This window comes from Mastigoproctus giganteus, chromosome 2, assembly GCF_048544385.1.
Source record: "Mastigoproctus giganteus isolate SK-2022 chromosome 2, ASM4854438v1, whole genome shotgun sequence".
Lineage (NCBI taxonomy): Eukaryota > Metazoa > Arthropoda > Arachnida > Uropygi > Thelyphonidae > Mastigoproctus > Mastigoproctus giganteus.
In genome coordinates this window covers 156,850,094-156,876,272 of record NC_143576.1, presented here as the reverse complement: position 1 = coordinate 156,876,272, position 26,179 = coordinate 156,850,094, and the positions used below count along the sequence as shown (strand labels likewise).

Genomic DNA, 26,179 nt, shown 5'->3' with positions numbered 1-26,179 from the left:
TCAGCGGTGTTTTCTTGTTCTGCAGTACATCTTTAAATATCAGTAGGTTAATGGTACTCCTCACGTGTTTTCATTCACACGTGTTCCGTTCTCTTGCGTTGTGGAACCGGAAGTGGCTCGAGCGGAAGTCATACGGAACCGTTCATCCCTTCTGAGGATAGTGGTCTCAAAGATGGGATGAATCCGCGTACCTCTATCTCTATTAATGTTAATTGTAGAACAAATCCGCAAACTCTCGAGCCACTTACGGTCCCAGAACTTATGCGCCCGATCGGTGATGATAGCATCGTCCAGGGAGATCTGGTGTTGCTTCTCCCAAAAATGCTCGGCCACGGCGGACTTGCCATATTCCGCATTTCTTATTGCCTTTATAGCGTCTAAACTTCTTGTTAGCAGTTGAGATAATGTTAAAATGTTTCTTGTGTTAATTGTCGGATTCCAGAAAGGAATACTGAGATTGGAAAGTAGGATTGCTCTAGAGATAGTAAATAGGTGATTCGAGATGCTGTCCAGTCATCTAAAGAGCCAGTATTTAATATTAAGAAAAGCGTTCAGGTTGCTCGGTGGGGCAGAGGACCAAATCTGTGAAACATACAGTGGGATGGGAAGTGTACATTTCAAGATATACTATATCTTTTTTTTTTTTTACTCCAGTTGGTTTATTGTGTTATTGGCTTGTTGATTTATTTGCTTAACTTGTTGCAGATGTTTAGATTTGACGAAGAATTTCAGGTCATCAGCATATGTAATAAAGTTGTCTTTATGGGATGCAAAAAATGGTTCCAGAACTGCAGCAAATAAAAGTGAGGAGAGAACGTGAGGAGTAAGGAGAGAGCCTCCCTGTGGTACTCCCTGCGAAATGGAGTAATGGGCAATAAAATCGTCATGAGAGATTGAGGCGTCTTTTCTTCAGAATATTACAATATAATATCGGTGTTTATAGTTAATTTAAACCCATATGGAATTATGCCTTGTGCATTTAGTCTTTAAATATTCAGAATACTGCATTACATAAAACCTTCAGGAGATTGCCTTGTATTTTAAAGTAGTAAGATAGAATTTGTTCCAGAGCCGTTATCGAGATATTGTTAAAAGCTGCGGATATATCAAGGAAAATAATATCGAGCTGTTCCTTATTGTTGAGAACTTTCTGCATCCGGAAAAGGGTCTTAAGGAGATTTGTGACAGTTGATCTTCCACATAAAACGGAGTACAGGTGCAGAGGATGATGCCGGAAGCAGTGTTGGGTGAGGGCTGAGAGAAGGGGGTTCTTTTCAAACATCTTCAAGAGGGCGCAACTTATGGCTATGGGTCTGTAGTCTTTGACGTTTTTTGGTTTCTTTATTTTGGGAATGGACCTGACTATGTAGATGTTCCTTATACAGGGGAGAGTACCTTTTTGGATGACTTCATTGAAAGTGTGATGCAACATCTCAATAATGTAAGGGCTGCTGATTTTTGCCATGAAAATAGGGAATAGGGAAATTATCAGTTGCTTTTTTTACGAAGTTAATTTATAGCTTTCTTGAGGTTTTCTTTGTAATTGTGATGATTGTTAGAGATGTCTATCTTAGTAAGTTAGTTCTTCGGTGGTTCCAATATGACAGGTTTGTTTGTTTTTGTTTTTCCCAAGTGTTTGCATCCAGCAGTTAAGGGTTCTGTAATGGTGTGAGTTTCCTTATTCCCAGTAGATAGCCATTGCACTAGTGCTATTTATGCAACCATCCTGAACGTCATCTGTATCCCATACTGTAACATTTATACCAGTCCTGAACAGGTGTCTTTCAGGAAGACGTTACACCTCACGAGCCCCAGCATTGTAATCATCGAAGCACGTTAATCGGTGCTTCGATGATTACAATGATGAAATACTCATCTGCCATGTTCCTCCAGAATACATGACATGAATCCCATATAACATTTTTGATGAGTTTTTGGAGCGACGCCTATTACATAGGTTTCCGCTACAATACAATCTGACTGAATCGGTGACTCCTTGTGGACGAGTAATTACAAGGAAAATCCCGAATGTCAAGGACAGTTCCAGATTTATATGAATTCCGTTGCTACTTCACATTACCGTCGTATCCGCACACGGTGGCTCAGCACCATACTGACTCTGACTTTTGCTAGGTGTTTCCATTATTCTGTCCACCATTTCTATGTACCATGATTATTGCAACTACTCTCGCTTCACTTAACGGTATCATTTAGTAGGCAGTAGGCGTCGCTGTATGATCTGAAAATTGGAACAAAGTTTACAGGACTATTATTGAGCATATCATATCACATCATATCACAGGACTATCAATAGCACAGTGGTATCATCACTGTCCTCCCCACACCGGTTGGAAAATACCCGGATTCGAATCCTGCCGATGACATGAGGAACTTTAATACGCTTTTTTTTCACTCCGTGGTCGGTCTCAGAGTAGATAGCAAGATTTTTCCCCCAGAAACTGGGGGCTTTTCTTCCAAAAAACAGGTAAATCGACCAGAGAACACGCGCAGTTTACAGACAAAATACATATATGGGTATATGTAATCAATTACGGTGACCCTAATATAATAAACGAAAATGATGTTTTGAGAGGGTACCAAACAAAGTGAATACGAGTACTGCGGTCACCATTTTCTGGTGATCTGCGATCACGAGTAAATGATGACCGCACCGATTTCGCTACTTGCGGTGTCGCTAAAAATGGGCCACTTTTCCATCTGATACCTTGTTATTTTGCATGAACGCCGAAAGAGCTAAAGTCAGGAGGCATAGGTTTTGTCAATTTAATTAAATTGCAAGTAATTACCCAGTTACAACGTGCATAAGGTTTAAAAGTTGTATATAAAATATAATAATATATTTCATGCAAAAATTAAGGTAGTTTTAAAACAATAAAACTATTAAATGACAACGAGTTAGTAAGTTGCATTTTAAATGAATGCCACATAAAATACCACAGGGGAATAAAACAGTTTAGGAATAAAATATAGTAATTAAAGTATTCGATAAAATGGTTATCTATTACATTAATTTCTTGCCATTCGCTGGATTCAGTTCCTGAAAATATTCGCCAATGGCAAAATCGTGAAAGAATAAGGCTTAAGGGTAAAAATAGAGTTAAGGAAACATATTGTGAGTGACCTTACGGAAGCCCTCATGAATATTTTTCCTTTAACTAAATTAAAATAATACAGATAAAAGATAGTTAATCTGACATTTTTGATATCTTAAATTAATAATAAATTTTAATTTACCTTTTGATTCTGAAATGCCATTCATTTATAATGATGATAACGATGCGCCCTTGATGATTGCAGTGATTGACGGCGACCAAGATGATAGGAAAGGAGAATGATCGTTACTGTGGAGGAAAATCCTCTGGTCTCTTTTCCTCTTCCAACACTATCATCTCAGGATTTTAGGATCATGTAGATCATCATCAGAAAGTTGAGTTGTGCACGTGATTTGATGCTTTTGGTATTTGATGGTGGCTGAGGCCCTTCTGAAGTCGCTTTCTCCAATTCTTAGAAATTTTTTTTTTTTTTTATAGGTGCGCTTACGCTCCACATTGGCAGATTTTGCAAGCGTCTACGCATGACAGTATAATTATATACAGCAATACCTCGCACAGTGCGGTTTCAATCAGTACGGGATTCACTATAGTGCAGTTTATAATCTGCGACTGATTATCAATTAATATCGTTCTTAATCTACCTCATTACTATTTGTATTTATTATTTTTCTAACTAATCATGCATCTTATTTCTAATATAAAAAAATTCTTATGATACCCACGTATCAAATATTTATCCCATTGAAACTATTTCCCGTTTAGTGCTGATTCAGTCAGTGCTGTGGTTTTTTTTTTTTCCAACGCATTAACCGCACTGTGCGAGATATTGCTGTAATATAAAACAAAATGTTTTTGGATACATCAACCCACTAAGCCCTTCATGGGTGTACACGTGGCCTTCATCTGAAGAAGGCATGAAATGTTTGAAGGTGTCGGTCAGGTTGGAAACAATGGCCAATAATTCGTCCACATTTGCTAGAGCCATTCTCATTTTCGGTCCCATATTCCTCACTGTTCATCGCTGTACTGTATAGTCATCGCACATGGAAACAATCTCAAAATGTCAATGATCGTATCGTTTATTCAAGGGCACGGGCTCAATTTAATCGCCTGAAATCTGAGGCAATCAAATTATATGTTAACCGTGAGCTGGCTAAAGGAAAAATTCCATACAAGAAAGTGAACCCTCATTTTCCTTTACAACTTGATCCTGAATTATGGCTCGATTTCGTTACAAGATTTAACCGTAATCCTATGCCAAACTCAGATCTAGCTCTACTAACAGAGCCCATCCAGCAAGAAGTGTTGAACAACATTCAGATTACAAAACAACAACTGATCGTAGCCATCAATTCTCTACCTGCCTCGTCAACCACCGGTGATGATGGAGTTCCCCAATTCATGCTCAAATGCCTAAGTCCTTACATTATTCAGCCACTTTTAATTATCTTCAACCAGTTACTCTCGAACAAAATTTTCCCACAGCAGTGGAAAAACTATCTCATCAAACCTTTAGCCAAAGTTCAGTCGCCATCGAAACCTAAACACTTCCGACCCATCTCCAACTCCTCCAGCCTGCTGAAGCTCCTGAAGAAGGCCTTACTCCCCATCCTCACTAAGCAGATCTTGCCCAGTAATCCAGCCCAAATTCACTACTCCCTTCCAAACAGATCAACGATCACCAATCTACTAGCCACCACGAATACTATCTTGTCAGCATTGGAGAATAGGCAGGAACTAGCTGTGACTTACTTAGACATTGAGGCTGCATTTGATGCCGTCCAAGTAAACCAACTTCTCACTCTCCTGGAATGCCACTTCCAGATCACAGGGAACATATTATGCTTTCTCTCCTCTCTTCTGAATAACAGAGTTATAAAGCTTCATACAGGAGATAGCACCCTTACTAGATCCGTCACCGCAGGAGTCCCACAAGGAGGGGTCCTTTCGGGCCTTCTATTTTCATCCATTATCTTCCCACTGGTTGCACATTCTCGATGTCTACTGAGCTATGCGGACGATATCAAGATACTCACTCCCATCATTCCCGGTCAAGACCTAGATCTGGTAAAAGTGGAAATTAACAACACTCTCACCACAGTCACATCTTACCTCTGCCAGTTTGGGCTCAAGATCAATCCTGCTAAGTCCGAATTCATGGTGTATTCATTGAAGCAAACTCCTTCTTCTCTCCAGCCTTCGGTCGGCAACACCCTCATCCCAATTGTGTCCAGCCATCGTGATCTGGGCGTTGTATTCGACCCAAAACTTCGATTCAACGCCCACATGGATATGCTCCTCACACGTGCTTCAAGACTCTGGTGGATAGCAAAACAACATCTCCTTCATATCACAGATAAAAAGATAACCGTGAGGTACATAAGAACAGTTATCTTTCCACCTTTACTCTATGCTGCTGAAATTTGTGCGTCAGCGGCACCGTCAATAAAGAAACCACTCTTTGCCACAGAATTCTGGCTCCTAAAGTGGGCCAACAGGAAGCACAACCTTCCAGCTCTGATTCGTACCACACAGCTTGCCAACTCTCTCGGAATTCTACGGCTTCCCACCTTAGTCGACGACCAACGCCTCCTAGCAACAGTCAAGATGATAACAGGCATAATGGCAACACCTTCATTCTGGGATACCTGTGGCTGGAGGATCCCCCCCCCCCCTGCTGCCCTTAGGGCCAATCCCGAGCTCTACTCGCATTCAGCACGACTCCATCTCTCGGACAGGTTCCTTCCTCAGCAGATGCTCAAGCAAACCCAGGCACTGGACGCCGACCTGAACAAATTCGCTGCTGACCGAACTTACCGGAAAAAAATTATGACGAGTAGGACTAATCAGCAATGACTGACGTATACCTTGCATATGTTCCTGTCTGATTGAGCTGGTGCTCTTATCTCGATGTTAAGCCAGCTCAATCAGATTTAACTCTCGTAAGGAGTTCTCCCCTTTGTATTATTATATGTTTTCTTTGTAAAATTACCTTTTTGTAAATAATTGTTCAATTTTCCCAAGTTTGGGAAACTGTAAGCCCCTGGCTTTATGGCCGTGAAGGGTAATAAAGATTCTCTCTCTCTCTCTCTCTCTCTCATTTCTTGTAGATTCTTTACTCCAATTTTGGAAATTTCTTTAATTCTTAGGTCTTCTTCCGTTCCCTCTTGAGAATGAGAATCTTGATCAGAGACTTCACTTGACTGCCCCTCGTCATATCCTTCGCTACCTAACTTTTGGCAGATGTGAGAATTCGTCTAATATTATTATCCACCGCAGGGAAAGCTCAGAAATCATTTATGCCCTTTCACCAAAATTTTCTCAATGCGGTATTAAGGGTGAATTATTTGAGTTCGTTTAACTGATTCATTTATGATGGTCAGAGAACGTTGGTTGTTGTAGTGTTTTAGGCATATCAGAAACTTAGGCCATATTGCGCCGTATATAATATATCCCTAAATTGCTTGTGTTCTGTGGTCGATTTGTTGGAGTTTCCGGGGGAAAACCCATGCTTCCCTCCCTCCCTTGAGACCGACTAACTCAGCCATGTTGTTAAAAAGGCCCATAAAAATTACTCGCGTAATTGATGGAATTCTAACTCGGGCTTCTTCCACCGGTGTGGGGAGGACGGTGATTATGCCAACTATGTTACCGCAAGGGCGTCAGAGAATGTGCGGTGTATTCTTTCCATGCGTCTTTCAACGAAAACCCATACTTATTTTAATGAATACTGCATTATTGTCGAAAGTACGTCAGGTGTAATAACTCTTGAATAAACAAACGGTATAATTACTTTGATTAAACCATAATCCAGGGGTTGAAGGCTGATTGGAAGTATTGACCACTAATTCGTTCTCATTTCCTACAGTTAACCTCGTATATTAATATTATATGTAATTAATTATTTTTTAAATATTAATATAATTTAAATCAACAGATTCACTATCACTGCTTAGATCCTCTATTATATACCCTGTATGTAATGCATTGCTATATGAAAGCAATACAGTTGTGTGAAACACGAATACAATCTCTAATTTTTCTGGAAACTGAATGCAATATGATCGCACGTGAATAAAGTTCAACACAGAAGAGTTAGAGATAGTGCGGCAAAAGCAGTTGCTGATGCCCTTGCTGTGCCTACGCTAGAAGTAGTGGGTTAATATAGTTTTTGGATATGTTTAGATCTGAATGAATTTTTATTTTTTTGCATTACGGCGATTATACACGGTTACAAATTTAAACTCTAATAGTTGTGTTAATAAGTGATCTTTCATAACTCATATATGTTTATTTCGAGAATATTCATATTTTTTTATCACGTGAGAAAGTTTTACAAATTGGGATGAAATTATATCTTAACATAATAATAATACACGATAGTTATTATGCTCGTTGAAGTAAATACAAAACAACTTCAAAAGAAGAATGCTGATAAAATAAATATTCATCGTTGTAAAATCCTGACTTTGTGCAACCTGCTTTTATTCTGAAACATACATTTTGTTGCCTTCCGTTGTTAACGTCCAACAGCAATCAGTCATCGTACTAATGGTCCTTTTGTTATACCTTTCCACCTCTCTCCATTTCTTTGATATCTTGTTGAAACAGTTTGGCCCTTTGTTCACCACTAACAACCTCGAAATTTTCAGGGAAATAGTCCAAATATGAGTTCAGAAATTAAGTTTCTAGCTTATATTACAACCCAACTGCTTGAATTTATTGAGCGCTTGTTATTGATGGTATCTTGGTAATTGAGGTTTTTGTTATTTCCTAAAAATTAGTGTAAACAGTATCCTTAAAGACGATATGTAAATTTTAACAATACTCATTATTCTTTAAAACTTCAAATGAAGTCAATTTCCATATTTCAGGACCGCAAAAATTGCTTCTTTAAATTTTTCTTCTGAAAGAGCAGAGAATTTGCACAAACTGTAGTTACCTTAAACGGTCATCATCTTTGTGCAAGACTTTTATGAACTTTTATGAACCATAATTCTTGGTTTTATGTGGAATGCAGGTAATGGGATCTTTTTATGGTCAATCAAATTACGTTCATTGTTTTTGCTACCAGATATTGTAAGGTACTATATTTTGCAATTTGAGCATCGGGAATGTGATTTTGCAATTTGTGAAAGCTTTTGTAATGTTTTACATGCGAACAGATGGATAGATTATAGCAAGGCATTAGGAACATTTCAAAAACGCATCAATTCCTTGATCACATCGAATACATTCGACTTTTTCAGACATGAATTGTTACAATGTTCAATTTAAAAATTCAGGCTCAAGAGAAACTTTTGATACGTTTTCCAAAAGTGAATAAAAATAAAGCTGAAGTAAAGAGCGCGAAAGCACTGTACTCACAGCTGTAAATCACTTGTCTAACACAGAACACCAATTTAAGTTCAATTAATTAAATTAAAAACTAAAATACGAAGTGAAAAATAGAAAATCTCCAGCTATAATAATAAGCTAGACATACCGAGGTAATCACTTCTTGTAGTCTTAATGAAATCAAGAATGACAATCAGATGGAATCAAGAATGGCAATCACTAAATTCAACATAAATAAGAATAGTGAAAAGCAAAATACGCCCACCACGATGAAGAAAGTAATACAAGATGTGATGATATAAACACCGTCTTCTCGAGTTCAGTGGTAGTACTGCTCGTATACAAGTAAGTTTGTAAACGTTCTCCCTAAGTCCTTAGGAGAAAAATCATTAAACCCAACCCTCAACAGAAATTCTTGCGGATAGCATAGTGGTAACGATCGATGTGCTTGAACGCCGTATGGGGAATGGAATCGAATCCGTTAAGAGAGAGGAAGATTTTCTTTTTGTTCACAACGCGGCCAAATTAGTCTGTTTCGGAGCATAGGTTACAGTCCCCCCCCACCCGCCAAGAAACGCGGATTTTTCAACCAACTGAACAGACAAACTGACTATAGAATACGCGCATTAATAGTCGTAATACAGTGATGTCTTTTGTGGCAAAAAAATATAATAATAAATAAATAAATAAAATAACTCAATAGAAACCGACAGACGGCGCATGCCATGGTGTGAAAATAGCTTATAAAATTCTTCCCATTTCTGGATTCAACACCAGACCTTTATACTACATGGCGCGTAGGAGGGGAGTGATCGTAACCACTGTACTATCTATCCATAAGGGGTAATATGTAGTATTCTTCACTAGTGTATGTATGTATGTATGTACAGAGTGCTATCATGATGTCTGCACGGAGTAACACAGTGGTATCATCACCGTCCTTCCAACACCGGGTGGAAAAGGCCCGGATTCGAATCCCGTCGATGACGCGAGGAACTTTCATGGGCTTTTTTCTTTTTTTCATTCCGTGGCTGAGTTAGTCGGTCTCAGGAGTGGATAGCAAGGTTTTCCCCCCATAAATTGGAGTTTTTCGTCCAGCAAAACGGACAGATCGACCATAGAACACACGCAATTAACAGACATAAAATACACAGCACAGCAGATGAATTTAATTATTCGGGTGGCCTAAAAATAATAGTTTTTTTTTTTTAGTGTCGTCATGGTGATATTATGTATTCCCTGCTCGTCACCTATTTAGAACGTTGTAGTTACATTCTAACCCCATTCCAAACCGAGGTAATTTGTACTGGCGTTTTTACTTTGATGTTCAGCCGTTCTCGGGCAGAGATATACAATTTTTAGCAGAATTTTATCAATTTTTTTTTTCATTTCAAAAGTAGGCAAACCAGCCTGTGAACACAAGCAATTTGCATACACATTATTTCTTTCTGTAACTCTTAGAGAAAGTAAAAATGTGGTCTGAAAATGCCCAAATGGTTAGCTGTTCCATAAATTGTTTTCCTGTCAGCTACAATAAAAAGAGGGCGCTGACTCTCTTTAGAAAATACAACTGCGAGTTACAGGCTCTGAAAAAAACGATAAGTGTTTGCTTTTTATTTACATAATTGTTATTTTATATTGTACTTAATACGTAGTCTTATAGTTCTAATTACGCTGGTTATTTTTATTTTAATTTATATAAACAGTTTTTCTAGATATACGTAATACTTTATAAAACCGTTAGTCCGTTCGAATCTTGCAGGCATTGTTTTTTGTTTATAGTGATAGGGAATTCAAATTTTTAATTGAGGTAGCTAGGTAGCTCTAACGTATAATTATAGAAACAGTAATACGCTTCACTGTTTCTATTAGATAGCGTAGTATTGACATTTAATTTAATTTAATTTATTGATCTTATTAATTTAAAATATCATGCCCCAAACTAGAGCAGCAAAGCAACGGGCACAAAGTGGCAGAAGTGCTGTGACTCGTGGGAGAACTGAGGGGGGCGATTCTCCAACGCATCACAGCCTAAAAAAATGTGCAACTTGTGAAATGTTTGCCGAACTATCTGGAACGGAACATGATATTGCCATGGGGGATGTCTTTGTGTGTGCGCGATGTAAGGAGTGTAAGGAAATCAGGCGACAACTCAGCGTTGTTATGGGCCTATATGAGAGTTTGAAGGACAGGGTGGATGCCCTCGAAAGATCTAAATTGAGGGGCCCATCAGGCTCTCAGCTGCCCACATCAACGCCAGAGCTTGCACTTGGTCATCACGCAACACAGCGGCAACCCCCAAGGCAGATTGCGCTGGTCCCAAAGGAACTAGTAGTTGTTGGTGACTCTACTGTCAGGGAAACGGGGAACATCCTTTGTAAAAAGGATAGGTGGAACAGGACCAGGGTATGTCTGCCAGGGGCAAAGGTTGATGACGTTGTAGAGCAGATATCATCTTTTAGGGGCACAAAAGGTGATATAGTTGTACACGTTGGCACTAATGATATTAAGAGTAGGAGACCGGCAGAATTACTTAACAAGTACAGGTCACTGTTGAAAAAAAGCCTTGAAATAGGGTTGAATTTGAAAGTGTCTGCAATTCTGCCCAGACACGATAGGAGGGAGTATATGATGAGAGCCTTGTCGATCAATTCGGCCCTGGAAAGATTGTGCAAGGCTCAAGGGATAGAATTTTTTTCAGCCTGGACTGTACTTGTTAACAGGAGAGACTGCTTCTATAGGGATGGGATACACTTAAATAGAAAGGGTGGAAGAATATTTGCTGATGCTATCGAGGCAGTGTTAGGTGGGTCGGAAAACTGATAGCTTGGGGGGATACAAGGACTAATAGTTTAACAGTAGCCGTAGGCAGAGGTGAAGGTGATTCTTGCACAACTTCTATTAGAATAAGTAGCGACCTGGAGCGAGGGGTGTTGGGGGTTTCAGGGACGGATGGCAGTCATCGTGAAACAGGTGGGTATATGGGATGTGTTAGAGTAATTAAGAATAAGAATAGGTGCATGTATACTTGCATGTATACCAATGCTAGAAGTATAGTAAATAAATTTGATGAATTTGAAGTGTTGGTCAAGACATCAAAGGCGGATATTGTTGGGATATCAGAGACGTGGTGTCACACAGATATAAGGAATGCCGAACTGGAATTTGGGGAGTACAATGTGTACAGAAAGGATAGACAGGATAGGAAGGGAGGAGGTGTTATGCTGTTAATAAAGAAAAACATAAAATCAAAAGAAGTGCATACAGTTGATATAGATGAACAGTGCACTGTTGAGTCAGTTTGGTGTGACATAAGCACTGCGAAAGCAAAAATAAGAGTAGGAGTGTGTTATAGGCCTAATGACTTGAATGAGTACAATGAACAATTGTACAGAGAAATAGAGTGGGCTAGTAAATCGGAATGTCTTATAATGGGGGATTTTAACTTCCCAGATATTGACTCTTGTGGGTTGGGCACTCACACACTAGTCAGACTTTTGTGGATTTATTGGATGATTGTTTCTGCAGCAGCATGTTCTAGAGGCAACCAGAGAAAGTAATACTCTTGATCTGGTTATCAGCAGTGATCATTCATGTATTAGGAATTTGCAGATAAAAGAACCACTAGGTGGCAGTGATCACAGTGTACTGACGTGGGATTTACTTAAAGATTTAACTACTATCAGGGGTAAAGGAAAGGGTTTTTGCTTCCGTAAAGGCGAGTACAGTGGGCTCCGACAGTTTTTAGTTTCTGTACAGTGGGATCAACTGACGATGTTACCAACAGTAAATTCTAAGTGGGAAGCATTCAAGGAATTAATCGTGGAAGCTACTAAAAGGTTCATACCTATTAAGAAATATTGTTCAAGGTTTAGGCCTAAATGGTTGTCAAATGAACTAATGTGACTCGTAACAGAGAAGAAAAATGCATGGGATGCATATAAATTATCAAGCGACTCAGAAGCATATGGCAAATATAAGTTAATCTGTAATCAGGTCACAAAGGAGGTTCGGCAGGCGAAGGCAGATTACGAGAAATCCTTGGCAAAAGATGCTAAGGAAAACAGCAAGGATTTCTTTACTTATATAAACTCTAAAAGGAAGGGGATGAATCTGATCGGTCCACTTGACATCGATGGTTCGACTGTTGATGATCCTGCTCAGATAGCAAACAAACTGAATGAGTATTTTGCATCTACATTCACACGTGAGGAATTATTAAGGTTTGAAAATGGCAGAAGGTTATCAAATTGTAGCAAGATACTTAATGATTTTGTAATAACCGAGAGCAAAGTGGAAGAGAAATTGTTGAAGTTAAACGTAAGAAAAGCACCTGGGGTGGATGGGATCTATCCAGTTATATTAAAGGAGACGGCAAAGCAACTAAGCAAACCCTTAGCCATAATTATGAGAGCATCCTTGGACTCAGGGGAGGTTCCCACGGACTGGAGATGTGCAAATGTATCCCCAATTCACAAAGGGGGATCGAAGGGTGACACGAGTAATTACAGACCAGTTAGTTTAACTTCTGTTCCGGGTAAAATAATGGAGTCGCTGGTTAAGGATGCATTGCAGGATCATCTAGACAAGACTGCAGCAATAATTCAGACACAGCATGGGTTTGTTAAGGGAAAGTCTTGTCTGACAAATTTAATAGGATATTATGATGTGGTTACAAAGGAACTGGATGCGAAAAATAATTTTGATATCATATATTTGGATTTCAGGAAAGCTTTTGACACTGTTGCGCATGGAAGACTATTGTATAAATTGGAGCAGAATGGTATTAAGGGTAAGTTGCTACAATGGATAAAAGGAGGGTTAAGTGCTAGAAGACAGAGGGTGGTAATCAATGGGTGCTGCTCTTCTTGGACTAATGTTATTAGTGGAGTCCCATAGGGTTCGGTGTTAGGTCCACTGTTGTTTTGTATATTTATCAATGATATTGATGAAGGTATATCAGGCTTAATGTCGAAGTTTGCAGATGATACAAAGGTTGGCAGGGTTGTTAATGACAGTAATGGTAGTGTGCTACTGCAACAGGATCTAGATAATTTGGGCGGATGGGCTAAGAAGTGGCAACTGAAGTTTAACCTTGACAAATGCAAAGTACTACATATGGGTAGAAGTAACCCCAGAGAAACGTACCAACTGTGTGGTACTACACTTAAGGTGGTAGAAAATGAAAAAGACCTGGGAGTAATTGTGCAGTCAGATATGAAGTTTTCTGAGTAATGCAGCCAGGCTGCCAGGGCAGGTCATGGGGTTTTGTCAATGATATATAGGAATTTTGCTAGCAGGGAAAAGGAGGTGATTATCCCTCTGTATAAGGCAATGGTCAGGCCACGGCTTGAGTACTGCATACAGGTCTGGAGGCCTGATTTTAGGAAGGATGTAGATTTACTTGAGCGTGTACAGAGAAGGGCAACAAGATTGGTGAGGGGAATGAAGGGATCCTCTTACCAAGAGAGGCTTAAGTTCTGCAAATTGCAGTGGCTGGAGACTAGGCACCTGCGCGGTGATCTGACTGAGGTATATAAGGCCTTGAATGGGTTGATCACGCTGAATTCTGATGGGATCCTTCCACTTGTTCAGATTACGAATCTAAGGGGGCATAAATTCAAATTAAGAAAAGACAGATGTAGAATAGATGTGCGGAAATTTTCCTTTAGCCAGCGGGTGGTTAATTGCTGGAACAAACTTCCATCTGTCGTTGTGGAAGTTGATAGGTTGAATAAATTTAAGGAGGAACTGGACAGGCCTTTGGAGGGAATGGTGTGATTTTTTTTTTTTTTTTTTTTGGCTGATGCTGCATAAGCTCATACATTTGCTTTCTTGCATCACATGCCACTACTACTACTACAATTGTAACTTCGCCCTTTACCAAGTTGCTCTGCCGCAAAAACAACGAGCAAGAAATAACCACCGTTCTTTCCACGTGTGAAAAAGACCTGCATTGATCGGGTACATGCGGTGTCTTGCGAGAATTAAACGGATCTTTTCTCCTGGAAATTTGAGTTTTTTGTTTTTTTTTAACCGCAAGAGGGAAAACCACTGTGGTATGGAATACTTTTAATTTAAATAAGCCGAATTATGTATAGTTGTTCTTTTATACTCATCGGTCATTTGGCCAATCACATACTCTATTCTCATTATTGTTTCTGCTGCTTATGTCACATCAGGCTGGTTCAGCGTTACACTGGCTATCTCTCCCTCTCTCACAAACACCCCCCCCCCTTTTTTTTTAAATGAAAATCACAAATGCGCAGAGTATTAGAACCTACAGTACATAGTACCGAGCATGGATGAAGGTCAAGAAGAAAAAATATACTTATTGATATTAGGTTTGAATTTCTGTAGATTGTATTTTCCGGAAATACATTTGAGAGTTGTTCCAAAGAACTCAGAACTAGAAGGGGTAAATGAAAAAGAGGAAGTTGGTTAGTTCTGTGTTTGGGTTAGAAAGCGAATGGACGTTGACTGGTTTAGGCACATGTTCCGACTGATTTAGAAGAATGCGGGGAAATAACATTTGAGGAGCTGAAGTTCCAAACGTTCTAAATGCCAATTTTTCTAAAATCAGTTTTTGCCTTAGAATAGTTCTGTGCCAGTGCTGATCCTTCTATACGTTCCAAGTGCCTCCTGCCAATAATATAATTATTGGCAGGAGGCACTTAAAACGTATGGGGGGGGGGGGTATTGATACTGGCATATGAGACTGTACTAAGGCAAAAACTGATTTTAGTAATATTTGGCACTTAGAAAGTTTGGAACTTCAGTTCTTTATTTGAATTCAGAAGAACAGTATCAATGGAAGTATCTTCAGAAAAAACATGCAGGAAACTGAACGTCTAAGAGACATAGTGGTAAGAGTTCGCAAGATACGGGTCCTCAGTTCAGCTGGACTGACCTCTTTTGAATAGAGTCTGTGAACAAGTTGGGAGAGGTTTTGGGAGACACCATCCCAGATGTCGGAATCATGGTAGGTGGATTTGAGATTTTAAGTTAGTAGCTGTTTAGAAGAAACTAACAGAAAGGAACATCCATTAAAAGAGATTAGAAATTAGTGTAATCCCTAACAGAGATATGCGACCTTGCTGTGCCATCGAAGAAGAGCATGGCGACAGTAGACTTTCTGATTTTATTTTTATTTTTATTTTTTGGTGATAAATAAGCCAGAACAGTTTTATAAGGATTTAAGTTAACTAATTTTCCTTCACCCCATTGTCTCCAATACAGTTATATTTCTCCCCATTAACTCCAATACAGTAATACGGTTATATATTACTGTATGTTATATATTTCAAATTGGAAGGTGGAATTCAATGTTCCATCTTGAGCAAAACTATGAATAGATTTCCAGTAATTTTAGAATCATTAATATACAAGATGAAAAGAGTGGAGGAAATGAGTGAACCTTGGGAAACGCTAGCATTAGTTATGAAGTTAGAAGGCAGAGCGCCATTTACCGCAGCTAGAAATCAGAAAGAAAATTGGCTATCCAATTGCAAGAAACAAGTCCCGTAAGATGGGAGTTTGTTCTGAAGAACTATATTAGTCCAAACACTCTCAAAAGAGACAAAGATATCAAGAGGAACTGCTTGAGTTTTACCTAACTTTTTCATAGAATTTATCCACAGATGAATAACATAAGCCAGTGTATCAACAGTGGATTGCCACTCATGTAATTCATATTGGCAATCACTGATCAGTTGGAAAGTTTACAGATTGTTTTAGCAATTTACAGCCTTATTATATACTGCGTACTAGGGCCTAAGTTTCTCCTAAAACCCTACAACATTGAACCAATCCGGATAGTTTAAGAATTGGCGTTTGATATAATTTTTCATTACTTTCGAAAGGATTGCTTCTCGGCCTTTTGGCTAATATAAAAGTGTAGGTTTTTTTTTGTTTTTTTTTTAATTTCAAAAGGATAGAGATAAGTACAATGTTAATAGTAAAGGAGATTATAAAGGAGGGGTTTAGTATCCTTTTTAGGAACTGGTTGGATATTAACAAATTTCCATGTAGATGAAAACACCAGTGGAACAAGAAAGTGTAAATGGCGACAGAAAACAAGAGCAAGCTCAAGAGCACAGGTGTAGAAATGCCATCTGGACCTGGGGCTTTCTTGGCATAAAAATTGCTCAGAATTCTAATATCCGTCTGTGGAATAACTACGAGAGGCATTGAATGGAGTGTATTTAGAATGATAGGATGTGATTTACCAAAGTCACGACCCAAAGTTGTGATTTACCAAAGTCACGAACCAAAGTTGTGATTTACCAAAGTTCTAACGAATCAGCTTTATCCTAGGACAAGGATGCAAGAGGCGGAAGTATAGATGAACGGAAGTTTTACCCAATAGCTTTGGCAAGAGACCGGAAAATTCAACCACCATACGGACAACAAGCAAGTTCTCTATCTTAGCCTGTTCAAAATCGAGTTAATAGCTCCTTTAATTGTTGTGAGTTTAGTGAGAGCAGAAAATAGAGATTTTGATACAATCCAATTGCGAAATGTTGCGTTCTTATCTTGAACAGCCTTAACACAATAAATGTGCTAAGGCTGTTGGGTGGAATGAGGAAAAAAAGTATGAATATTTCATTCCTACAAGTGAAGAAATGATTATAATAATAAAGATAAAGAATATAATTTCACTGACACGATCTTTTAGGATCAGATTTAAGACAATAATCCAACCAAAGAAATGAGGAATAGAAATGGTGCAGGTCATCACATTTTGTGTTTACCTGTGCAATATGAATTGAGTGTACTGTTTTAGAATCTATTCTGTAATGCTAAAAGTAAAGTGTCATATTACGGCCATCCTACAACTAATTCGTCTGCTCAGGTGTATTTTGTCTGTAAATTGTGTGTGTTTTCTGATCGATTTATCTGTTTTACTGGACGAAAAACCCGAGTTTTCCAGAGAAAACTTGCTGTCCACGTCTGAGACCAACTAACTTAGCCACTGTGTAAAAAAGCCCATAAACGTTTCTTGCCTTATTGATGGGATTCGAAGCCGGGTCTTTTCCAGCTGGTGTGGGAAGGATGGTTATGCCAAAAGCCTCTCCTCACTCATACCGGAATATGTAAAAGCAGATCTGTCCAGTGTCTCAGTATTTTTCAGAGGAGATTAACGAGGACCCCATAAATGTTATAGAATTTTACCTATTACTATTTAAATTACAGCTCTAGATTTCTAGTTACTGTGCGATCAATACTATTTCAACAGCAACGTTTCCATGATAGTAATCCACCTCTCAAAAATAAGGTGTTACTAAGCTTTGTTATTGAATTAGTATCTCTTTTATGTGTGATATTATACGTAAAATCTGTTACTTTAAAAACATATACAATATATCTTATAGATATTTTATATTATTGGTTATAAGTATTTTATATATGTACCTTTCAAGCGATAATGATATCATATACTTACGGACTTACTTGGGCATTTGTACAGAAGGTTTGTCTGTGATATATCGCCTTTACTCAGTCTGACCCTCTGTCCAATTTCTGGCCGTTTATTGCTCATTGGATCCTCTTGAGGTAGGATTGTGTCAAGATAGGTACTTCGTGAGAACGTATTACGTGCATAGTGCATAATGCTGTCATAATCGTAAGGCAGTCCTAAGGATGTTACCTCTTCTTCCGTCAGTTTGTTGAAGTTATACTCCTGACCTTCCAAAAGTGAACAAGTTTAGACAAAAAAGGTCGCAAAATAAGTGTAATAAAGATTTATTTTAAATTATAGCAAGCGTGAACTTTCCTATAGCACGGACATTACTATTCTATAAAATACAATATTTATTATTTTTATTTGCTCTTAACCGTGAGAAAAAAAAGATAATCATCTCTGATTCTAATCCTAATTTCCACTAATAATGAATCGTGTGTTATTTCTACAAATAAAGCTAATATTAGCTGTACTTTTGAGGAACACACTAATCATGAGAGTTTAAATAATAAGAATTGAGAGAGAGGTAAGGAAGCAGTCGAACATACCGGTCATTATATGTTTTGTGACAATTTGCACATGATTGTCTCTGTCTGGACGGGTGTGTTCATGCCAGAAACCAACTACATGACCAAGCTCGTGGACTACAATACCAAACTTGTCACAGTTCTTTCCAATAGATATTGCTTGAGGGCCATTACCCCTTTTACCCACGAATGAACAGCAGCTGAAAATATATATACAGGAATTGTTAAGAAGACAAGCGACCTTATTACGAATAATTAAACGTGAATACTTAAATATGAATAATGCAGAAAGAAAAAATTTATATTCAGAAATTGATTATTATTATTTAGCTAATCATATTAATTCTATCATATAATCTGACATAGACAGGAAAAAATTTAGCTCAAATTTTATTCTAGTGCATATTTTATCATATTTATTATTAGAGTATGTTTCGTAAACAACATTAACAATAAAAATGCTTTGTAAATTTAGGGACAATTCATAATAACAATGTGAATATTTCCCTAATGAAATGATTTTTCTACTTTAACTGCCCATTCATTACATAACGATTTTTTCGTGCAGCCGTCCCGCTCCCAAATGTAATGCAGCATGAGATTTTCTGGAACTGCTCCTTGTTCTCATCTTGATAGATATACATGTATAGTTAAAATATTCATGCCACTACCTCACCTTACGATCATCGTAACATTTTATCCCATCGCCCCAATCATTCCGAGAATTGAAATTCATTAGGTTAGCGTAAATTCATTCAATACCTATTCTTACCACGTGTACGCCATATCCAAAAATTTCATTACTTCAAACAGCATGTCCCACCCACTTTTTTTTACTATTGAATACACCATGAATTGTTAAACTAATAGAGAAAGCTTATCTGCGAAAAGATCTAAACCTCCCAAGGACTTCCTAATTCATTTCACAAACATACGTGGTCTCAATTCTAATCTCAACGATGTCCATTTCCACTTACAGTCGGCCAAACCCCATGTACTTTTTCTGACAGATTCTCAGTTATCGGTTCATTCAACTACTGCTCATCTCAGATGCCCAAATTATTCGTTGTATGATTCCTTTCGCCTCAAAGGTGGTACTTGTGCATATGTCCGTTCTGATATTCCCTGTCAGAGACTTGGCAATTTGGAATCTCCTCTCTTTGATCTTCTCTGGCTTAAAATCTCTCTACCTCATTGTGTCAAATTCATCTGTTGTCTCTACCGTTCGCCCAACTCCACTAATCACTTGGAGCTCTTTGACTTCCTCTCTTTGCAACTTGACTTTCTCCAGTCCAACTTTCCTAACAGTGAGGTAATTTTCCTTGGTGATTTTAATGTTCACAACTCCAGCTGGCTTCCATTTTCTAGTCACAGAGACCCAGCTGGTCGAGATGCTGAGGCTTTTGCAATTACTAATGACCGTGCACAGATTGTTCATTTACCTACAAGAATACCGGACAATCCTAATCATACAGCCAATACGCTTGATCTTTTTCTCACAAACAACCCTTCTAAGTACACGGTCGAAGTGAGAGGTCCTTTAGGCACTTCAGATCACAACTTGGTGATTGTCTCTTCTCCAATGGAACCTTTATCTCATTGCTATTCCCAACCTCGTGTTGTTTGGCATTACAAGAATGCAAAATGGGATGTCCTGCGAGACTTCTTTTCTTCTTTTCCTTGGTCGGATTACTGTTTCAAAAGTTCTGATGTCAACGTTTGCTCAGATCGCGTCAGTGAAATTATTCTTGCAGGAATGGAACCCTTTATCCCACACTCCACTTTAAAATCTCGTCCCTTATCTAAACCTTGGTTTTCCAATAAATGTGCTAAGGCTGTTCAAGAGAAGAATGGTGCATATCGTAATTGGCTTGTTTCTAATTCTTCAGTTTCATTTTCTGCCTACACCAAAGCTCGCAACAATTGTAAAGCAGTTATTAATCAGTCCAAACTAGAGTTTGAACAGGCTAAGAGTAGAAAACTTGCTTCTTGCCGTAATGGTAGCCGAGCATTCTGGTCTCTTGCCAAAGCTATTGGCCGCAACTTTTGCCCATCTCTGCTCCCACCTCTTTCCAAACCAGATGGTTCTGTTGTCACTTCAGCAAAGGATAAAGCTGACCTGCTAGCATCCCATTTTTCTTCCAGCTCATGTATTAATGATCTTGTTAAAACACCTCCCACCATTCCCAACACGCTCCATTCAATGCCTCCTGTGGTCTTCCGTCAAAAGGATATCAGAAGGATTTTGATGAATCTTGATGCTACGAAATCTCCAGGTCCTGATGGTATTTCTCCATTTGTTCTCAAAACCTCTGCTCCTGAACTTACTCCTATTATTGGCCGCCTTTTTTCACTTTCTTATTCCAAAGGTGTTTTTCCTTCTGCTTGGAAATTTGCTCATATCCAGCCAGTTCCTAAAAAGGGTGACAAATCCCTCCCATCCAATTATCGTCCCATTGCAATTACTTCTACTCTTTCTAAAGTAACGGAGAAATCAATTAACCGCCAACTCTTAAACTATCTAGAAACCTTCCGTCTGATCAACGATCGCCAGTATGGATTCCGTCAGTGTCGATCCACTGGTAATAATCTGGCTTATGTTACCTATTTATGGAGTAATTCAATGGAAAAGTTCGGTGAAACACAAGTAGTTGCTCTTGACATCTCAAAGGCTTTTGATCGTGTTTGGCATAAAGGTCTTCTAAACATGCTTCCATCTTATGGTTTGCCAACTGTTTTTAGTAATTGGTTATCCAGTTTTCTCCCTGATCGCTCACTGAGGGTGATGGTAGATGGCTCTCTGTCTTCTAACTTCTCCACTAATGCCGGTGTCCCCCAAAGTTCAGTTCTTTCCCCCACTCACTCTATTCATTTTGTATATCAATGACCTTCTTCCATTGACTGGAAATCCTATCCATAGTTTTGCCGATGATAGCACATTGTATTCAACTTTCCATTTTGAGAAACCTTGTCCTGCTCAATCAGCTTCAACTTCTCGAAAATCTGCTACCAATTCCTTAAATGACGATCTTCAGGTAATTCTCCAGTGGGGCAAAGACAACTTAGTTGATTTCAACCCTTCTAAAACTCAGTCTTGTTTTATATCTCGCAAAAAGGATTCTTCTGCTCCTATGCTTATCTTTAGTGACACTCCGATTTCTAGGCAAAATGATATATCTCTTTTGGGGATTACCCTGACTTCTAATCTCTCTTGGCACAAGCACATTACAAATATTGCTTCCTCTCCATCTAAAAAACTTGGTTTTCTCTTTCGCTCTCGGCGTTACTTTTCTTCCAAACAGCTGCTCACTCTGTATAAATCGCAAATCCGCCCTGCTATGGAATATTGTTCCCACATGTGGGGTGGTGCCCCCAAAACCTCTCTCAGGCTTCTTGTTTCCATTCAGAAGAGGGCTATTAGGTTAATTAATGATTCATCTCTAACAGAGTCTCTCCACTCGCTTTCTCATAGACGTACTGTTTCTGCTGCATGCCTCTTCTACAGATACTTCCATGGGCACTGTTCTTCCAAACTGGCTTCTATAATTCCCGCTCTCTCTCTTTCAAAACAGTCTAAACTCGTGCCGCCACCAGCCAACATCCATTTACTGTCCAACTTCAAATCCACAGAACCAACTTTTCATCTTCCTCATTTATTCATTCAACTGCCGTTTTCTGGAACAACCTTCCTTCATACGTATTTCCTGAAAATTACAATCTACAGAAGGTCAAGTCCAATGTCAACAAATATCTTCTTTCGTCTTCTCAACCTCCAACCTAAGCACGGTACTAAGTACTATAGGTTCTAATACCTCTCGTGTTTGGGGTTCACATAAAAAAAAAAAAAAAAAAAAAAAGGTACGTTATTAACTGTCTACAGCTTAATGTAAGAGAGCATTGGATATGTCTTGACCCATTAGTCACCAAGGTTTGTCCGATTAATTTAAATAAAAATAAATGGAATAGTTTAAAAAATTAAGGCATTCCACTTACACCAGTAACTTCGTGTGGTGAATATTGAATAAAACACAATTTTAACAGCTGAATGTTTTCAATGCAATTTTTTTTATTCCGAGGATTAAAGACATTAGCTTCAGTTCATTCAACATCTAGCAGCTCACCAAATCAAGCGCTTTTTCTCATCTTTCATTCCGTCCTTTATAATCTCAATAATGCATTTATAATAGCTTATAATTGTAAGATAATTATATCATTAATTGTATTAACTATTACGAATAATCAGATAATTAAAAATATGTAATTAATTACTCAATGATCTGGTAAGAGTTAAATTTACCAAGAGAATCTGCAGAACTCCTTGATTCTGACTTGAGTTAAAAACTCCTAGCACATGGGGCGTTTTTCTCATGCTGCAGACACAGAGAACTGGAATTGTTGTTATTGTAGTAGTAGGTTTTTAGGAGCATCAGCGACTGAGGCCATATTGCTCAGCATATACTGTCTGTAAATTGCGTGTGTTCTGTGGTCGATTTTCGGGTTGCTGGACAAAACGTTCGAGTTTCCGGAAGAAAAAACCATGCTACTGTCGCCTAAGATCGACTAATTCAGCCACGTTGTGAAAAAGGCCCAAAAACATTCCCCACGTCATCGACGGGACTCTAACTCAGGTCTTTTCCACGCAGTGTTGGGAACGACGGCGATTCTACCAATTGTGCTACTCACTAGGGCAGAATGAGAACTAGTCCCCTACTTTTTTGAGGACGATTCGATGGTTATTGGGTAATATAAATGGCTTAATGAACTATTTAGTAATTAGCTACAATCCTACACAGTGGAGACGTTTTATTGACTCATCAAAGAGGAGTCTCAAAGCTGTGTTGCTCCAAAATGGAAATAAATATGGGTCAATTCCTTTAGCTCACTGTGCATTTAAAAGAAACACATGAGAACATGAAATAGTTATTGACAAATATTAAGTATGAAGAATATGGTTGATCTGTGCTGACTTTAAAGTGATAAGCATGTTACTTGGATAGAAATCTGGCTTCACAAAAATGCCTTTGAGTTTTGTGCGAGTGGAACAGTTAGGCAGGGGATAAGTACTGGAATGTCAAGGTCTGGCCGAAGAGGGGCAGTTTGTTGCTTGGATCAAAGAACTTAGATCATAAACTATTGGTAGACCCCAAAACTGTCCTCCTTCCATCCTCGCACATCAAATTGGGTTTAATGGAACAGTTTGTGTAAGCTTTACCTCAGGAAGGTCGCTGTTTCACCTGCCTTTGTACTAAATTCCCATCAATCGCCCAAGTGAAGCTAAACAAGATATTTTTGTTGGACCTCAAATTCGCAAACTGATGAGGGACCGAAATTTTGAGGGAACATGAATAAAAGAGAAAAACAGCCATGGATTAGCTTCGGATCTCTTGTTGAGAACTTCTTAGGGAACAGCAAAGGACATTTTTTGCACTCTACATCGACCACTTCCCAGAAAATCTAGGAAGTGTTAATGAAGAACAGAGTGAGAGTTTTCACCAGGGCATTAAAACAGATGAGGTAACAGGGGAGGCGGAATGTCAACATGGTGGCTGACTATTTCTGGATGTTGAAGAGGGACTGTAAAGTAGATCTTCAATAAAATCAAAGAAACGAAAATTTGACTCATCGTAGATCAGTTTTCAAAATGAGAGGTGAGTGTTTGTAGAATTTTTACCACACTGCCCTTTTTAATAGTGTTTCTACATCTATGTAAATATAAAGGTCTGGTAAAAGTATCATTTGTTTAAAATTTGGTGCACAGATTCTGCCAAATTAATAAAAATTTATGAAATATCAAATTTTATCTCGTGATTATTGAAGAAACCTGATATGATGGAAACAAATGAAAGTCATATTTGAAATCTGCATTGAAAATGATCGAGAAACACTTCTTAGAAAACACCGCTTTTCAAAAATCAGAGCAGTGTTATTAAACAAATGAAATTAGAGCTATATTAATTTTTATATTAATTAGATTATAAAAATTAAATTAAATAATTATTAAATGATATGGAATTAGGAAAACAATCTCCTTATGTTTGTTTTTTCTTTTAGTTAGTGTGATTTAAACTACTTAGTCAATTCAATAGCCTTAATACTGACTGATAGTAGAACAAACTTTTACCATCTGTAAAATACCATTTGTTTAAATGATGAGGCAGTGGCTAAATAGTACATTAACCTTTTGGCAAGCGATGAAGTATCATCTCTGAATCTGCCAGTTTCACTATCCACTAGTTTCAAGCAAATCTGAAAGCACGTAGACATCTATATACAGCGGCTCCAGAATATACAGTGGCTCCAGAACCTTAGTTCAACTCCGCATAGGTGCTTATTGATGACACAGAATTTTGTGTAAAGGCCAGAAATGTGTGTAATGTTTATGCAGTGTGTGTTGTTTCTGACCACTTAGTCGCCAGGAAGGGGATCACTTGTAAAGCCTGCCAATGTCAGTCTACACCACGGGGAGAATGGGCCACGACTAACCATCAGGTAGGACAACTTTTACTATAGTCTGACGTCCTGTGGTAGGACAGAATCCTGTACCCACTGGAAGGAGTGCAATACCAGTGGATGCCAGCAAATCCCGTACCCTTCTGTACCAAATCCAAGAGTACCGGCAAAAAAAAAAGAAAAAAGAAACGAAAGAATGAAAACGAAAAAAGTCAAATCCCGCATCCACTGGATGTAGTGCAACACCAATGGATGCCAGCAAAAAAAACTTAGAGAGTCATCAATTATAATATCTTATTTGCGAAGCAAAGACCTAAGGCTTCGGAAAAGACGAAACCAAGGTATTTACAACACTGAAAGCTTAGGGAAGAACGTGAGCTGCCACCCGAACTAAGCCACCGAGTTACATAATAATAAGAGTCCTGGAATTCGCATAATGTTGTCTAATTGTTAACAGGTATTTTCTACTGTTGAAAACTTCCATATTGAAATGCGGAAAGGTTTGTAGAATTCTCAAGTAGAATTACTCAATTACCCTCCGAAAGCTGTGGGACAACATTCAGTAGATAATTTCTCTGTTCATCAAAAAGTGGACAGTGATGTAAAACATGACTCCAGTTTTCTTCAGCTCCACTTAGGCAGGTAGGATTATTTTTCTAGGCCCAGAAGATAGAGTTGGATCTTTAGTTAGAAAGCAGTGCAATACCAGGGCTACTCGTTTCATTGACCTCGAAGGGTATAACAAATGTGGCCCCGAACCTTTGGTTCTAGGACACATTTTTCATACCTACTTAGGCCACTCATGTCCCATTGACCATTTCGAGAGAGTTCGTTATGTAATGTGCAGAATATTGACCTGGAACGATTCGTCTAGCTCTCTTGAGTAGTAGAGTGTATATAAACACCGTCATTCCCACCCCGGGTGGAACTGGTCTTAAGTTCGAATCCCGTCAATGACCTGAGAAACCATGCAATTCTCGGTCTCAGGCGTGGGTTGAATGGTTTTATCTCCCAGTAGCTTAGGTTTCTCGTCCACCAAACAGGCAAATCGACCACAGAATACCTGCGGTTTACGGATACAGTATACTGATTCCTCGTAGCTTTAGTTTCTTTGGCGCTTAACACATACATGAATCGTCTAGAGCAGTGGTTGGTTCCCAATCTTTTGTCACTCAAGTCACGCTTGAAATTAAAAGACAAATATTCATGGCACACCTAAATAATAATTGCCGTCGGACTCAATGGAGTTTTTCTTAATCTTGCTGTTCAGAGTACGTGATGCTTTTCTATTTTTGATCAATGTGTACAGATTTAATAAACCGGGAACA

General features: G+C 38.6%; 1 protein-coding gene across 1 annotated transcript in view; it reads right to left on the bottom strand.

Annotated features, from left to right (window-relative positions):
- The window catches only part of LOC150089685 (tolloid-like protein 1), a 272,573-nt gene that overhangs the window by 131,464 nt on the left and 114,930 nt on the right, over positions 1-26,179 (bottom strand). Inside the window, exons 6-7 of the mRNA XM_090389593.1 lie at positions 18,423-18,601; positions 17,865-18,098 (exon numbers count right to left, since the gene is read on the bottom strand). Of these exons, the coding sequence (XP_090245719.1) occupies positions 17,865-18,098; positions 18,423-18,601 (413 nt within the window). The remainder of the gene's footprint in view (positions 1-17,864; positions 18,099-18,422; positions 18,602-26,179) is intronic.